The following is an 18,870-nucleotide window of genomic DNA, read 5'->3' on the forward strand; positions in this document are numbered from 1 at the left end:
ATGCAAGCATGCCGTTTAGGGGGGCGGAAGTGAATAAAATTAAAAGCCACATTTATCTGACGAAAGAAAAAATGGAGTCTGAAGAAAAAGATATCTCAAGAGTCCAAGCTGCTTAGAAGGGGATTACAAGGTGATAAAACTAGTACCAATTTTTATTGTTTTCTTCTTTAACTTTTGTTGCAAATTCAGGAGCTACAAGCCCAGATGTACCTTAGGTACAGCTCTTGAACAATATATGTAGATACCTGCATGATACTATCTATAAATAACATGTTATTTATTTTAGTATCATGGCATAAGGCATAGCCACCTTTACCTTTACTTAAGTAAAGTAAAGGTGGCTATGATCATGGATACGTTTATAAATACACAGATCGTAGCTAGATAGCCCTGGTAACTAAGGCCAAATAAATGAATGGAAGAATAAGAAGAATGTCCTACTTATCAAAGTCAAATTTTTATGTTGACAGTTGACAATTGGCATTGACAACTAATGATAAATAAATATACACAAAGGGTGAGACATAATTCAAAGGAGGGAAACAAATTATAACGTTTTATAAATAGTTTATAGTTTAATTCTTTTTAAATACATTAAATTTTACACATTTTCCAGTTAAGCCTAAAAAACAGGTCAAGTACTTTCAAGGTTTCGCATATTACAATGTCCGGAGATTTTAATTCATTGTGGGATTCCATAGACCTAACAAAAGATGAAGAAGACAGCAATGATTCTGTTATAACATCAGAAGTTTATAATTCTCCAAACCATTGTTTTGAAAGAGCACCCCCACCACTAGTACCTATTCCGACGAAGGTCTCTGTTCCTATTACTGGGAGGAATAAAAAACTTCCTAAACTTACAAGGATAATATATAAAGATGATCCCTATGAACATGTGGAACCAGAGACATTTATGGTTAACAAGACTTCTTCAAGTAAAGAAAATTATATTTACTATGTACAAATTTAACCCATTCTTTCTTATTTCTGTCCAGTGTCCTTGCTTCTATCCATGTTATTCCTCTTTTTTCGATAAAGTTTCCTAGGTTTCTATCCCATGTTTGTGCTGGTTTATGATTTTTCTTGGTGTTTTTGCCTTCCTAATTTCTTTCACTGGTTTTGTATTCTCCATTCGCTGGAACTGACTTGTCTTCTTTCTATATACAGTAAAACCTCCGTTAACCGAAATAATTGGGTGGAGGCTGTTTCGGTTAAAAATAACATTGTTTTTTGTATTCTTTTTGTAAAATATTACATAGAATTCATGGTCAAAGTTGATACCTATTAAAAAATACTATGAGGTGATTTCGTAATGTGTTGTATATTTAATTCCTTTCTTTAGTTGTATAAAAGCAATGTTGACAAGTTAACGTTGAATTGTTTCCATTTTGCAATAAAAGTTTACTTTTTATTGACAAAATTATTGAAACTGCCAGTCGTTTTGGTTAACCCTCGTAAGGCGGTGCTTAGATTCTTACGTAAACAAAGGTGCGGGGTGCATTTGCACCCCATCTGCATATCCATTTTTTTATATGTAAACATCTGGGAAATTAATTTGAAAGATAATTAGGACTTATTTATTATAGTACGAAACATAATTTTACAAAAAAAGTACCCATTTCTTCTTAAAAAAAAATTATTATCCTCGCAAGACAAACACGTGAAATTTGTCACAGAATGAGCAACACAAAGTTTTTACACACAATACAGTTATGCCGGGACTTTCGGTCTTTTTTCTCTGACATAAGTAACACCAACCTTGTCCCGTAGCTCTGTTAGCTCCAGGTGGAACATCAGAAGCGTCCAATTCAGGATACGAAATTTTCATCATTTGCACCCAAAAGTAATTTTTTAAAAAAAGCAAGTAAGCGCAAAGAGTTTTAAATGTTGTAATGGGAATACGTTTAGAATCGAATTTAATAGGAATAAAAAAATGAACAAAAATTAAAAAAATTTATTAAAAAAGATAGGTGAGAAAAACGAGGTCTGGGGTGCACCTGCACCCCGCACCGCCTTACAAGGGTTAAACAATGCTTCAGTTAAAAAGGTTTCAGTTAACAGAGGTTTTACTGTATTGTTGATTCTTTTTGCAAATCTTCTCTTTTTGAGTGTTCCATACCATAGTGTATCTCTTTTGGTAACTCCTCGAACCGTGCCTGTATTTTACTCTTTTGCTGTTCTATTAGAACTCACAACTCGTAACCTATATATTGACTTGAAGTCCTATATCTGGACCTAGGAGGTAAACAACACTATGTCATTTCGAGTAACTGTGTTTAGCATATGTTTGCAACAAAGTTTAGAGCATGTAGGAAGTTAATAAAAATCTAATATATCCCATAATTGGTTGAAAGACAATATCACCATATTTTAATGATAATATACAGGGTGTTTCATTAATAATTGTTCATATAGTAACTGGAGAAACCTTAGCACAGAATATGAAGATTTAACCTAAAACACTTAAATAAAATGTGGTTCCTTACTGAGTTACAGGGTGTTTTATCTAAAAATTTAAAAACTATTTTTGCTCAGCATTTTAAAACTATTCGACGTATCCTTTTACTACTAGTAGGTACTGTACACCCTACTAAATTATTTATTTATTTACGGGATTACCCCCATTACAACACATACAGTATAAAATCAATCTCTGTAATATCTACTAAACTAGAGTAAAATAAATCTTAATTACATACTTATTAAACAAAAACGAAATATTAATAGTTATCCATTACACATATTACATCTATTACACAAATCAGTTCAAATAAACAAAAAGTACCTGTCAAGCTCTTTTAATCCGATTCTTAAAACCAGCCAAGGAGACACCAAACATTTCTAAGTTATTCTCGTTTATAATTTTTAGTGTTCGCTCAATGGGCGAATGCATACCATAGTTTGTCCAATGAAAAGGTATATAAAACAAATCAACATGTCTGAGACTTCTGGAGGGAACATATAAATTAATAGATTGGAGAAGTTCAGAACAACAAATTAAACCATTTATTAATTTAAACACAAATACCAAATCAGAGTTATCTCGTCGAGTTTTTAATAAATTCATGTTGAGTGTTTTTAAAATATAGGTATAATCATGATTACTAATGCGTATGTTTAATTTGTATACACAATATCTCAAAAATTTATTCTGCAATCTCTCCAACGTAGTAGAATGAGCTTGGTATTGTGGAGACCATACAATAGATGCATATTCCACTTTAGATACAACCAAAGCATAATATACCGTTCTTAAAGCCCCTACAGATAGTCTCAGACAGTTGCGAATGATAAAGCCCAAAGATTTTGATGCATTTACTGTTACACTAAGATAAGTTAAATTAAGATAAATAAACGTTTCTAGCTACTACCAGAGGCATACGACAGGGGATAGTGTCTGGTTGACCCTATCCCCTGAGAATATCTATTTTAGTGTAATTTTTTTATTTTTCAATACTTTTTATGTAAATATACTCTTCATTCATAACGATAAAATGATTAGTTTTCGAGATATTTGAAATTAAAAATGAAGCGACACAATACATTAATCAAAATAACTGTGTTGTTTCATTTTTAACTTCAAAGATCTCAAAAACTAATGACTTTATCGTTACAAATGAAGAGTATATTATTTTCATAGAAAGTATTGGAGAATCCAAAAATTGAACTAAAATAGCAATTCCGCCAGTGGCGTAGAATTTGGAAAGTGTCAACCATTCACTTTCCCCCGTCGTACGCCTCTGGTAATAGACAGAAACGTTTGTTTAACATAATTTAGTAGTTTGTACCGTACCTATACTTCCTGCCAAGTATGAAAAGGATACGTCGAATAATTTTAAAATGCGGAGCAAAAATAGTTTTTAAATTATTAGATAAAACACCCTGTAAGTAAGGAATCACATTTTATTTAAGTGTTTTATGTTAAATCTTCGTATTTTGTGCTAAGGTTTCTCCAGTTAGTATATGGACAATTATTAATGAAATACCCTGTATAAGTATAACCAATTTCTATAATCTAACTAATAAAATAAGTTGATTAAAGGAACTTATTCAAAACAACACCATGTCGACATAGTGTAATTTACCTCCGAGGTCCAGTGACTTGAACACATTAATTTTTGTTTTTCTTGTTATTTCATTCTTATTTTTATTAATTTATTGTTTATTGCATAGTGTAAGTTCATAATTTTTTGAATTCTATTATTATACTTATGTTTCCTGTCTTCTGTTGTCTTCTATTTCTACTCCCTAAGTATTGGAAGGTTCGTGCTTGTTCTATATTTACTTCTATTTTTTATATTTATTTTTTCTTCTTCATTTTCTCCTATAGCCCATTCCACGAATATACGCCTGTTTTGGATTATCGCTACAGCGAATATTTTAGTGTGCAACATAAGAAGTATGAAAGTAAATTGCTCTAATAATTATTCCAATAAGCAACAATGTAATTTGCAATTAACTTTCGTTCTTCATATTGTACATAGTAAAATATTCGTTGTCAAGATAATCCAAAATAAGTGTATATTCGCGGAATAGGGTATATCACCATAACTTTTATTTTATTTTGATTAATTGTCATCCATATTTTTTTATTACTGCTGAATCCGCTTTGTGATTCTTCAAGTGTGTTGTCAATTTTTTCCTATAATTCTTTTTGTATATATTTTCATGGAGATACTTAAAGTGTTATTTCTCTGTAGTAGTTGCTAATCAGTGCCGGATTAACCATTAGGCGGACTAGGCGGCCGCCTAGGGCCCGAGCACTTGATGGGGCCCGCATCCCACACAAATGCATTAATTAATATTTAATTATTTAAGCAGTTATTTAAAAAAAATTAAAATGTTAAAAAATCAAATAAGGCTAACTGAGACAAAAAAAAAAGAAAATGGTTAATTTATGATTTTCAACCAAACTCAGTTTTTTGCTTTGTCTTTTGTCAAATATCAAAAAAATACAACCGACTTCAAGACAAATTAAGCAGTTACCTTCAAAGGTATTTTTATATTCCATGTTCTAATCATTCCCTCAATTTGGTAATCAATTTTGCAAGCAAATTTTGATAAAAGCTGGTAATTATTTTGGTGTGGTACTTTTTTTTAATATCTACCCACCGATGGGCCTTATAGTCCAGTCACTCACGGTAAAATATTGCAAAACCTCCCGATTTTAAAGAACCTTTGGATTTGAAACAAGAGCTTGTATTCACATGAAATTTCGTATAAGCATAGCTAATATATCAAATAAAAAAGTGACATTGTGCCAATGTGTGCTTTTGCTCTACGTTTGAGTCCACCCCTTCTCGGGGGTGAAAAAATATACCGTCAAAATACGTCCGGAAGTGGATAAACATCAAGTCAATACATTTCGCGTTATTTGCAAGTGAATATCTTCATTTTTCAACAGAAATAACACGTTTTTAGATGGTTTTTCACAAATAACTCAAAATATATTTTAGTATTACTTATTGTATAGTTAATGTTATTTATAATTATATATTATTAATATTATTTATAATTTAAACATATTAAAGTGAGACCAAATACTTACGATGTCGGGATAGTATCACGAGGTTTTTTCCTGGTTTTCCCTCGTGATTTACTATGGAATCTCTAACGCGAGAATTTTACTGTCATCGTTGCATTTGGTTGTCTTTTTAAAGACAGATCACATGTTATGATTTTTTTGTGAAGGATATTCTTGAGTTGGGATTGATTTCATGTAATCGAATGAACTATCTTTTAGTAAAGTCGTCCCAGGAACGCAACTCATAAATATTGGCGATATCATTTTAAAGTCTTCTACTTTAAAATGTATAATATACGTCTGAATTGCCAATATAAATAAGTCAGATTAAATAAATTATTAGAAGAATTTTTTTTACTTAGCAACAACATTTTTTTTTATTTTAGTAGTATTTTGTATTTTGACAACGAAACCCGATTTAGGCTTCGAAACGTTAATAAAATTATTTTTTTGGTAAAATTGTGGCTTATTTCCCATTAAAAATAGTTTATTATAAAAATGCCACAAGGAAATAGCTTCAGAACAACATCAAAAAGTAAGTATTTTATCGAAAAAATATTCTTAGCAAAAATATAGCTTTTAAATAATTGAAAAAATGGTGTATGTGTGCAGTCTGTAGACCCAGTAGAAGCAGAGTTGTAGCTAATGAAAAGTAGGTTCTTATTCGTCAAATTCCAAATCGAATATTTCAACTTGAAATAATAAAAAAATTAAGCACTTTTCATGGAAAACTCATCATAACTTGTTTAAATGTTTTAAAAAAGCATTATTCTTGTTTTTAAAAAAATTTCTATCATAAAAAGTAAGCAAGATACGCTCAGAATACAGTTGATCCCATTTTTTTCTGTAAAAAAACTGGTGAAAATAACTACCTAATCTGGTATTGTTTATATGCTCTGTAAGTTTTATCGGTATAAAGTGCTTATTTATAAAAGGGCTGTAGTAGAAAGGGCTTGAACAAGTCACTAATCACGAGTGTATGAAATTTTTTTATTTTGCTTATAATGCCTCGATAACTAATGGCCATTGGCATGGTATACGCTCTGAGCTTCGCTGGTGGCGCTCCTAGCGGATTACTAATTCAACTTTCACCGGTAATTTTTAAATTTATTAATTAATTGTTATCGCTTAATATTTACAACGCAAAAAAGTAATTAAATTGTAATCGATTTTTTTAAGATTTTGCTAATCATTTTGATGTTCTATTGATAAAATATGAATTTCTTACTTCGGATACTTCCACAATTATCGTGTAGATGGCGCTAAGATTATTAGAATAATTTATAATTACATATTACGGAAGAGTAAAAAAACTTAAATTCAGTATTTAAAACGTAAGTATATTTAAGGTAAAAATATATACCACAGCTTTGACCAACTAATATTTTTTATAATTAATGTTTTTAATTTTAAATTAATCACTTTGACATTTATGTCAAATTTCCGGTAAACGTTTACAGACTTGCCACTACTGGCTCTCGCGAAGTTGTAAATATCCCCTCTACGTACGAGCTCACAGCGTATAGTGGATTTTTCCAATCAGGTACCTAGTATAGTGGGTAGTGTGTGTGTTGAGTAAATGTCTTGTTACTTAGCAAAGTCGTCATTGTTTTTGCAAAGAGACGCTAATTGTATTCGAACGTATGCGGTCCCTCCGGTGAGTACCGATCCCACAAGGATAGAAACTATTTTAATTTATTAATTTTTAATAAATGGAAAATTCTCTACCCAGGGTATGCAAATTTTGAACAGTCATATCTTAACCAATTTTATCTTCCAAAAAAGCAATAATCTGAAATATTCTCTTTAAGATTTTTGGTACCACTAATAATACTATTAAAATATTTTGAAAAAAAGACATTTTTTTTCAAAATATCAAAAAAAATGTTTTACTTTAAATTCCAATGTTAAATCCCAAAGCATTATTTTAAGCTTTACTTGCTTAATTTTGATACTTGAAACTTGTTTAAAAAAACAAACATAAAACTTTTTTAACACTTTAAAAAAATTGTGATGATTTTTCACCGAAAAGTGCTTCATTTTTTGGTAATATACGGTGAAATATTTGAATTGGAATTTGTCGAATAAGAATCTACTTTTCATTAGCTCCAGTTCTGCTTATACTGGGTCTACATACTTCATACATACACCATTTTTTTAAATTTTATTTATGCTATATTTTTCCTAAGAATATTTTTTTGATAAAATACTTAATTTTGGAGTTATTTGCGAAAAACGGTCTAAAAAGGTGTTTTTTTGTTGAAAAATGAACATATTCACTCGCAAATAACTTAAAAAGTATTGATTTAGTGAAAAAACTCGATAGAAAAAAAGTTACTTGTAATTAATCAGTTATCCATTATTTTGAATGTATGTTTTTTCACCCCCGAAGGGGTGGCACTCATACCCAGGGCAAAATCACATATCGACACAATATCCCTTTTTTTCTTTGGCATATTAGCTATGGAATATTAATGAGAAGAAAGGGGCCTACTTCTTATAGCCGCCTAGGGCCCCATGATGTCTTAAACCGTCACTGGTTGCTATCTGTTCTATGACCCATTTTATAAATTAGTACTATCTGAGCCTTCTGCCAGTCAATTAGCATATGTTCTTCTCTCCATATGGCATTAAATATCTTTAGTAATAACTCTGTTGAAAACTGTTACATTTTTTTCATCATATCCCATTTTTCATTTCTGCTGTAACTTCTTGCAGTTCATTTATGGTTATAGCATCTACATACCATTTTAATATTAAACCATAATCGATGATCCTCTTATACCGTAAGGTGTCGAGGTGTCTTCTTTACTCGTTATTCTCTGCAAACTTACGCCACTTTATTCGGTCCCTAGCTAATTACTTGGCTTCCTTGAAAGATTTTCCTATATTCTGCAATATTTCCATCACACTGGAATTCCACGTTTTCCTTGGTCGGCCCCTCCTGTTTTTCCCTATCGGCCTTGCTTCCCATGTCATTTTAACCTATCTGCCGTCATTCATTCTAAATAAATGCACAGTCCATTTTAATTTCTTTTCATGAATTTTTTCCTTTAATGATTTTACTTTTAATTCTCTTCTAATATCTTCGTTACGTCTTTTATCGGTTCTCCTAGCTCCCACGACTTTTCTTAAATACCTAATTTCCTCGACTTGCAATCTCTTTTCTTGTTTGTTGTTCAATACCCAATTTTCTGCTCTATATGACCTGCTGATGACCTTAAAATATTTCGAATAGTAAATAACCTAGTTGACGCCTCTTTGTTACAGAATGATATTAAAAGCTTAGCTAGTTGGTGTGAGGTAAACATGCTATACTTAAATATAAAAAAATGTTTTAAAATTACTTTTGGAAGATCAAGAGAGTTTGTAAATTATGATTATTGTATAAATAATGTACCATTAGAGGCACGTCATAATATTAAGGATTTAGGAATAAATTTTGATTCTAAATTAACTTTTAAATATCACATTAACGAAACTTCAGCTAAAGCTTTAAAAATGTTGGGATTCATTCTAAGAAACTGTAATCAGTTTTCAGTACAAACTTTAAAAATGTTATACTTTAGTTTAGTTCGATCAGTTTTGGAGTATGGTTCTCTCATTTGGTCTCCTTCATATAATAGTGACATCTACAGTATCGAGAGAGTTCAGAATAAATTCTTGAGGGTATGTGCTTACAAGATTGGTTTTATTAGAGAACAATACACATATGATGATATACTGTCAATACTAAATATCTCACCACTACATCATAGAAGGTGTCAAGCGGATTTATGTTTCCTTTTTAAGATTATAAATGGATATGTTCAAGATCCAGAGTTACTAAGTTTAATAAGTTTTAATGTTAATACTAGAAGAACTCGTAACACTGAGATTTTCAACATTCTAATCCACACTACAAATTATGGTCAAAATGAACCCATTACAAGAATTTTACGAACTGCCAATGAGCACAGCAATAGTTTAGAGTTATTTGGAATATCTATAGCAACATTTAAGAAATCAGTTGAGAGATTTTGAGCATTATGTAACTTAATAATAACTTTAATACTTTAATTGAATTTTGTTTAATTTTAATTTTGGTTTGTTTTTTTAACGCAACCTATTGAACCTATGCTTTGTAAAGGTTGACGTCGTATTTTTGTAAAAATGGTGTATCCGTAAAATGGGTAAATACAAATATGTAGTGATAGGTACGTAAATTGTTTTAAATATTATCATTTTGGTTTTCCTTGTTATTTCTTTTTTATTTAAGAAGTTTTTATACAGTGAATGATATGTTCTTGTGGCTGCTTTTATCCTACTTCCAATGTCGTCTTCTTGTGTCCCCTTCTTATTTAAAATTATTCCAAGGTATTTAAATGCATCTACCTGTTCTATTTTTTTGCCTTGGATTTCAATATTTAAGTTAACATCTTTCTTGGATATTGCCATTACTTTTGTTTTTTCCATATTAATTATTAGATTGTAATTTTTAATTCTGCCTCCCAGATTCTTATGTTCTCCTCCAGAGCTCTTTCAGTTCTTGTACATTAACAATATCATTACTATACAGGTCTAGCGTAAAATGTGTTGCCTATCGACCAGCGCCAAAAATTACCCACAATTCTACCTTTGGGATGCGTAATTTTTACCAGTCGACGTCACAACACCTTATATTTACACAATTTGTGAACTTTTCGTCCTTATTCGATAGTTTATTTGTTCACTAATACTCTCACTGATAAGTTTTACTATTAACTTTTTCCCTAAAACACTTTTGTAAATTAAAAAGCTCGTTATTGTCCAAAATTCGAAAATAGCGGAGCAACTAATTTACAATGTTCATCGATACAGTGGCGTACCAATCTCTTTTTTAATCTTAAAAGTAAAGCTTAACAAATACTCTTGGGTAGCACATACTCCTAGACAGTTTTACTGCACTGTAGAACATTCATTGTAACACTTTCTTTTTCTTTTTAGGTATAGTTTCTCCTCAATCTACCAAGTTAGTTCAGTTAGTTAATGGCAGTAGAATATATAAAATCAATATTCCCCACAATGTTATTATGGCACAAGGTAAAGGTCCAGTGTTTATGAACATACCTGGAGTTGGATCAATGCAGTTGAAATTGGACCCAGCATTTAAAAATCCAGGTCTTGACAGCCCAGTCACTCATGTACAACCTCCTTCCCTACAGCCTATATCTGCAATCATCTCAACACAGGGTGAAAAACAAGAAAATGTATTTATTAATGAGACTTTGTACAAAAATTGTTTGGTCCCTTTGACAGCCAGAGCTCAGCCTAAAAACAGTCGTCGTTTATCACCTAAAAAGAGCAAAGAAGAGAATCAACTTTTCATTGGATTCCCAAAAAATGACTGTAATACCAGTGATAAATACCTTAGACGATTGAACAATATTGTAGATCAGTATAAAACAAAATTACAAAAGGAAATGCAATATTTTAGTAAATTAACCAAAAGTGTGTGTAAAAGAAATGACAACAAAAATTTTAAACAACAACCTGATAACTTTGACGATTTACTAATCACAAAGAAAGTAGTAATTCTTAGGAATACAAAGAAGAAACGAGATCGTCCTAGAAATAGTCTAAAGAAACAACACCATATATTATCTGCAGCATTCACAAGTACCAAACCAATTAAAGTTGAAAATTGGTGCAAGGATGTGATAAAACCTTGTTCTACAACTATTGTAGATATGACACAATTGGATAACAGTACTTTTGCTAGAAAAAGGGCATTAATCAGAGATCCTAATGTTTTAGATTATCATCAAAAACAGTTTGAAAAGCGCATTATCAAAACCAGGAAGGGATTCAGTGATAACATACAGTTTACAAAACCTCTTTTACTTGTAAATGCTTATAACTATTCTATGGTTTTAAGTTTTAAAACTGTGTACCCTAAAACGAATGTTGTGTATCTTATGGACGAGTCATACCAATTTCCAAAGGAGGTTTTGCAAAATGTAAAATTTCTTGATGCTGTGATCAGTGGTTATATAAAAATTATCGATTCTGAAATTTTAAATAACTTTATTAAGCAAGAAACTGGTTAGTGACTGGTATTTGTTGTATTTTTAAACGGAGGCCTTGTATACATTTTGTTTGACAAATCAAAAGTACAAAAGTTGTAAGTATTGCAGAATCGAACAAAATAGGAGTTAGACATTTAAAGGGTCAAATTATTTCTTTTTTCATTCAGAGCAGATCATGACTATAAAGGGGGGAGCTAAGATTGCTATGCTTTCAATATTAGCAGAACATGAGGTGAATTGTTTGTTCTATTCTGTTTACGGCACAACTACGCAAGAGGTCTTTCATGAAGCAAACTCGAGATTTCCTCTGTCCAGTATCGGAAATTTTTCCCTAGAAATATGCAAAATTGTGTTTTAAGAGTTTCTAATATGGGGAAAACTTTTGCATTTTAATATTTGTTGCCAAAGTATATGGAGTTTATACTTGTTAAAACTGGAGATCTTTTGTTATTTTTGGTCTCAATTTCTGTATAATAAAAAAAGTTTTTCGTTTGTATTGATTGATGTATTATTTTTATAATAAATACACTATGTTATTAACCCTCTCGTGCATAATTTTAAGGAATTTTGTTTTCTTAGAAAAATTGTAAGTGTAAAAACTCAAAAATCTCAATAGTAAGTGTAAAAACATGAAATTTTTTTCTTAAAACCTAAAAAATAGTCCGTCCACTCTAGTGGTCACTATGCACTTGCGGAAGCATCAGTTACTGGTATGAAAATATTCAAAGCATGATGGACACAGCGGCTCGTTGCACCTTTTACAGATGTATAACTCATATTTTATAAAACTAAAATTTAAATTATTCTTTTGGCCAGCATATAAATTGGTCTGAAAGAAGATATCATCCATTATGTCTGCGGTGGACAGTGATAAAAAATAATCGATGGGATTGTTTCCTTGAACATGAATATTTTCTATTCCTCTAAACCAGGGGTTCCCAACCTTCTAGCAACTGCGTACCACCTGCTATATTTTGAAGATTTTGGCGTACCACGTACCACCAAACACCGGTTGGGGGAGAGGGGCCCTTATTTTTTTTAGAAACATATTTGCTATCAGAAATATGTCCACTGGCTTATTTTATTTGATCCAAAAGTCAATTAAGGATTTCTCTTTAAAACTGTCTTCTGTGAAATCGATTAATGTTTCCTGTCAATCCAGTAATTTCAACTCATTTGGTGAGGTTGTTGCAAAAGGATTTCTGATCCAGTCAAGTTTGGAATAATCTTCAGAGAAATATTTATTAAATCTTTCTTGAAGAGATTCCAAGTGAAGAATTATTTCAGCAACCACATCTGGTATTGGAGATATTTCGTTCTAGTCGGAAATACAGAGACATCCTTCCCGTGTATTTGAGAACATAAAAGAACCAACTATTTTTGAAAGAGATTATTTTCTCATTAGCTGTAAAGGGTGCTGTGTTTGCTTTCTGAAGACCCATGTTCAGCGTGTTGAGTCTGACATTATTTTTTTCAGTTAACAGCATTAAAACTTCTGACCTCAGTTTAAAGAGACGGGTGAAAACTTGTGCTGGGGTGAAGAGAAAGCAGAAAAAGGCCCATCGTAATCTCTTGTTTCACTCCCGCGACCGACGTGTACCACCTGAAATCTTCCCGGGTACCACCTGTTGGGACCCCTTGCTCTAAACCTAAACTGTAGCAAAATTGCTGTCCCATACATGCTGTCATTATTGCTCCATTTCCACTCTTTTTTTTTCTCAGCCTTTTTTGGTTTTTTCTCTTGATTTTTATGCTTTGATGAAAATGCCAAAATACGCCTGAGCTAATGGAATGTCATCACACATATCATTGTCACTGTTTTCTGGCTGTATTTCTTCTAAGTCACTTTCAACAATTTGGTCTTCAGCCGTTACATATTCGAGCGAATACGTCTCTTCGTCATTGTAATCAGATTCCAAATCTGAACCTTCTAGTAAATCATAAATAATGTCATCATTGTCAATACCTATAAATTCTTCATTTTCTGGTAAACATAAAGGTGTTTCATCCCTATTGTCGTCTTCATCGGCAAAAAGTACTTTCTGAAATAGAATATAATTTCTCATTGAAGAAGTAATATGTCAATAAATAAAATTTATTTATTTCCACTAAAATAAAATAGGTAAGTACATAAAAAAATGCCCTCGAAAATCCCTAAATAAATAATAAATCTTTGACAAGAAAATAACAAAAAATATGTGAACAAGAAATCTACTACCCTTTGAAAATTATACTCATAAAACATACTACAAGAGTGGAATTGTAAGTTACATATTGCATGATGTCCACTCTAGTGGACATGACTTCATCAAGGTGATATTTTCAGTGAGTTTTCAATTATCTTGAAATTATAACAAAGGCTAATTGTGTAAAATACATAATTCTATAAGAAAAATAGTTTCTTACTTTTGTTTTTGCTTTTCCATAGAAACTACAGGCAATTCACAGGTGGCCATTGCGGTCAGGTGATTTATAGATACTAACGTTAATAAACTTTGACTTTCAAAATAAATATTGTAGATGGTGGTAGTAGTTACTTGATTAGAGTCCACTGAAAGGGATTTCATGCACTTTGCACAAGTTTCATAGAATTAAAATATATTTTTTGGACTTAAAAAAATCTGTCCACTGGAGTGGACTCAATGCATGAGAGGGTTAACTGCCTTACAATGAAAATTGCATCTGTTGTTGATCTGCCTTGCATAAAGCCAAACTGCTTATGAGATATTTCGTATTCTTCCTGTATCCCTCGTATCAAATACTCTCGCATATTTTCATGGTGTTAGGTCCGTTTTGGAAAATGATTACAAAAGTCTTAAAAATGGTCTTAACTGCTTCGTTTGAGCTAGTCTACCACTTCCTGAAAAATTTCAGAGTGCAGGTTGGACGTGTTTTCGCGTCCCGCGTCATTAACATGTTTACGTTGTCGAACTAACGAAACGCGGCTGTAAATTTGTCGGACAAGAGATCGACAATCTTTATTAATTAAATATAAGTACTTTAAATTGAAAATTAAGAGTTTTGTAATAACGTTTTTGTAAAAAGAGAATCGACAATCTTTATTGTCTCTGACAATCTTTAATGATCTCTTGTCCGACAAATTTAAAGCCGCGTTTTGTTAGTCAGACAACGTAAATATGTTAATGACGCGAAAACGCGTCCAACTTGCACTCAAATTTTTCAGAAAGTGGTAGACTCGCTCAAACGAAGCAGTTAAAACCATTTTGAAGACTTTTGTAATCATCTTCCAAAAAGGACAATGTACTGTGGACTATAAGCAGTTTTATGGCCCTGTAGTTTGTGCATTGCACATCTCCCTTGTTTTTAAACGTGTACTAATATACAGGGTGTCCCAGACTAATTTATCCAGGCTATATCTCTTAAACGAATAGAGATTTTCGAATGAGACAAAAACTGATCTATTCTATTTGTAATACACTTTAATACAGCGTAGAAAAAAGCATTTCCTAAATATTCATCCCTTAGTTACAATCTCCAACTTTAATTTTTTTAATAGCACTCTGTAACTAAGGGATGAATATTTAGGGGATGATTTTTTTCTACGACATATTAATAGCACCCTGTACATTTTTTTATATTTTTGGATGTGATTTTCTATCGTCTATTCAAAAGATTTTTTTAAAATAAAATCGGTTCGTAAGTAATTAAGAAAATATCAGTTTATTTTTGATAATTATTATATGTCCCAGACTAATTTAACCAGGCTATATCTCTTAAACAAGTAGAGATTTTCGAATGGCACAAAAACTGATCTATTCCATTTGTAATACACTTTAAATATGGCATAGAAAAAAATCATCCCCTAAATATTCATCCCTTAGTTACAACCCCCAACCTTAATGTTTTTAATAGCACTCTGTAACTAAGGGATGAATATTTAGGGGATGATTTTTTTCTACGACATATTAAAGTGTATTACAAATGGAATAGATCAGTTTTTGTCCCATTCGAAAATCTGTATTCGTTTAAGAAATATAGCCTGGATAAATTAGTTTGGGACACATAATAATTATCAAAAATAAACTGATATTTTCTTGATTACTTACGAACCGATTTTCCAGATCACATCCAAAACTATAAAAAAATACACTTTTATAAAAAAGAACTTTTTTATAACAAAACGTTTTTATTATTTATAGGAGAGAATATAAAATAATTTGACGATATAAAATATTTAAAATTACAAAAATTACACTATAATAAACAAGTACTTTTTATAATAACACGGTTTTGTTATATACAGGACACAAAATGTTTCGAAAGAATAAAATATGAATTTTTAGTAGGTGTATTAACTGTTAAAATTATAATTCCAAAAATGACACTAGTATAAAAAAGTACTTTTTATAATACCACGGTTGTTTAAAATGGTATAGTAATTAACTTATAAAATATGAATTTTAAGTATATCAACTTTTAATTATTTTTTAAAAAAAGATACGCAACAGCCGTGTTCGAACTAGGGAACTCCCGATCTGCAGATTCTAATGCCACTGACCCACCATCAATTTGTAGATATCGATTTATTAACGTACTTTAAAACATCATATTGCATTAGTCACATTTTTAAAATAGTTTGAAATAAAAAAAAAAAGAATGTGTGTGTACTTTGTACGCACGTAAGAAGTTATACTTCTATTATATGATTATAAACGAAATTAATATACTTTTTATTTATATTTTATTTAAATATTAAATTAATTTATACTTACTACTTCTCAAACCTTTTTATTAAAACAGTGCCAAAAATTAAAATAATAAAAAAATAAAACACACACAAACACATTAAAAATGCCACAAATGATTTCTGAACATTAATTGTCGGAAAATTTTTTAACTAAATACGTATTTTCTGAAAATAAAATTATATAATAAATATACTTACAATCATAAAATGTATAAAAAAAATAAAAAAATAAAAGTTTCTATTGGGATTCGAACCAACTTACCACGCGGCTGGTATTTGCGTTGTATTGGGATTCACTCGCATTAAAACTTCGCCACAGAGACAGCTTGTCATTATGTGCGAAGATCGTCTAACTAAACAGATTAACCTTTTGACATTTTTAACTTATGTAAATCAAATTATTTTGATTTTGAATTGAAATGATTTAGAATTGAAAAAATACAACAAAACATAGAGTAAGAAAACAATATATTAGGTGAATTTTGATGGTAATCAAATTATGTAAATAAAAGTATTACATACTACTTATGTATTTTGGTAGGTTCAAGGTAGGTATCGGAGCCCGTATAACGACTAATAAATTTCGCAATCACTTGCGTCGTGCAAAGTGGCTATGTTCAAATATCATAACAAAATTTGATCAACTATTTATAAAACACTTACCAGTGAAAGATTCTTTAGCTTTGAATAAGCGAGATCTGCGGCACTCATACTAGTCACAGTTTGATGAGCTTTCACATTGGCATGCAACAATCATCTCTTCTATGTAAATAAGTCCAAAAATATAATATGAAAACTATTTAAAAAGGCAGTATAACCATTAACTAACTTTTTGTTTGTTGTTTCTCTTCCTACAAATTTTAAAACGCAACAAGCATACATTATAACCAAACCACAGTCCCACAGCTGTGCCACAGCCATAGATATATAATACTCTAGATTGCGCCTTACGATCTTAAAATGGGTGACGGTTGCGACAGAGATAAATGAGCCTATTTGGTCGGTAGTCTCTTTCTAATTCAAGGGGAGTATCGACGACGTCACTATCCTACTCTGTCGTCGAGTATTTTAGATGATTTGACAGTTCGAGCGGATGGCGACGAGAACTGGTCGTTTGTCTTCGGACGTGCATAATCCTGGTTCGAATCCCATACCAATCTTTACTTTTTTTATTTTTTATTTAATCAACATTGCGTTTATTAGATATTATTACATCTCTAAAGTAAATCTATGCAAAGAAATATATAACAAATAAGAAAAACTGTGTAGGTACCTATAGATTTTTAAAAATATAAAAGCCAATGTTATTTTTTTAATAAGTTAATTGTAGAATAGTATAAAGTAATTGCTAAAAATATTCGTAAACAATTACCAATAATTAATATCAACATAATGTACCATCGATTTATTAATTGAATCGGTCATTTCAAAAACAACATGAGTCACATATTCCTAATTTTACAGATGAGCAAAGAAAACTAACTATATAGTCGAAAGACGGATGAAATGGATGACATCAAAATTCAGAGTTATATTGTAGTTTTGTTCCTAATGTTTTTACTGGACTGGTGTCGTTTTTGCACACAACGTTTATCTTAAAGGAGTCTATTCCTCTCAAAAAGTTAGTTTCTGAAAATTGTGGACTTTGCTGTTTTTGAAATGACCGATTCAATTATAAGTAATTAGACATTATTTTTATTTATGAAACTATTGTTACAATTTTTAAAAAAAGTAGAAGCAAAACAAACATTCACATCATTCGAATAAGGACGAATTTATATTAATAACGAATGACTTTTAGTTTACTATGCAGTTCACAAATTATGTATTCCAATATTAACTTACTATACATACATTTATTATCTGCTAGATTTACTTAGGTCCATTTTTCAGATGTAAAAATATCTAATAAACGCAATATTGATTAAATAAAAATAAAAAAAGTAAAGTATGGTATGGAATTCGAACCACGATTATCCACGTCCGAAGACCAAAGACCATTTCCCGTCACCACCCGCTCCAACTGTCAACACATATTACTCGATAAAGTGGGATATTCACGTCGTCGATATTCCCCTTAAATTAAAAAGAGACTACCGACCAAATAGGCTCATTTATCTCTGTCGCAACCGTCACCCATTTTAAGATCGCAGGGCGCAATCTAGAGTATTATATATCTATGGCCACAGCTGCCATATTGGATAATTTTTGTCACGTCATTTGAACATCCAATCAGAACAAAGTTATAATGCGCATGCGCCCGGTCGCTAGGTTTTACCATATAAAATTTCACCGTCATTACGCCCGTAAAGAAGTATAACTTCAAAAATCTATTTATCCATACAGGGTGATTGATTATAGTGATTAGTGGGGTAAAGCTCCGTAAATCCGTTATAGTAAGAGATAGCAATAAAAGTTAATAACAAGAATTGTAACCAACTTTGATTACAGATTGATAATAATCAGTAATCGTAAATTGTCAGTTTTAGACAATTCAGTCATGTCATGCCTAAAATTTGGATAGATTTAGACCCGTATAATTAATAAATTTGCGCTGAAAAGAAAATATCTCGAAAACTAATAAATTT

The 18,870-nt window shown here is 31.0% G+C and overlaps 1 protein-coding gene across 1 annotated transcript; it reads left to right on the forward strand.

Moving 5' to 3' along the window:
• The first annotated feature begins 484 nt into the window (after positions 1–484).
• Positions 485–12,115, forward strand: LOC114327562 (uncharacterized). Its single transcript, XM_028276236.2, has 2 exons — positions 485–938; positions 10,493–12,115. Exons 1-2 carry the CDS (start codon positions 665–667, stop codon positions 11,593–11,595), a joined length of 1,377 nt encoding a protein of 458 aa, XP_028132037.2. The 5' UTR covers positions 485–664; the 3' UTR covers positions 11,596–12,115.
• Positions 12,116–18,870: the final 6,755 nt, after the last annotated feature.

This window comes from Diabrotica virgifera, chromosome 8 (assembly GCF_917563875.1).
Source record: "Diabrotica virgifera virgifera chromosome 8, PGI_DIABVI_V3a".
Taxonomy (NCBI): Eukaryota; Metazoa; Arthropoda; class Insecta; order Coleoptera; family Chrysomelidae; genus Diabrotica; species Diabrotica virgifera.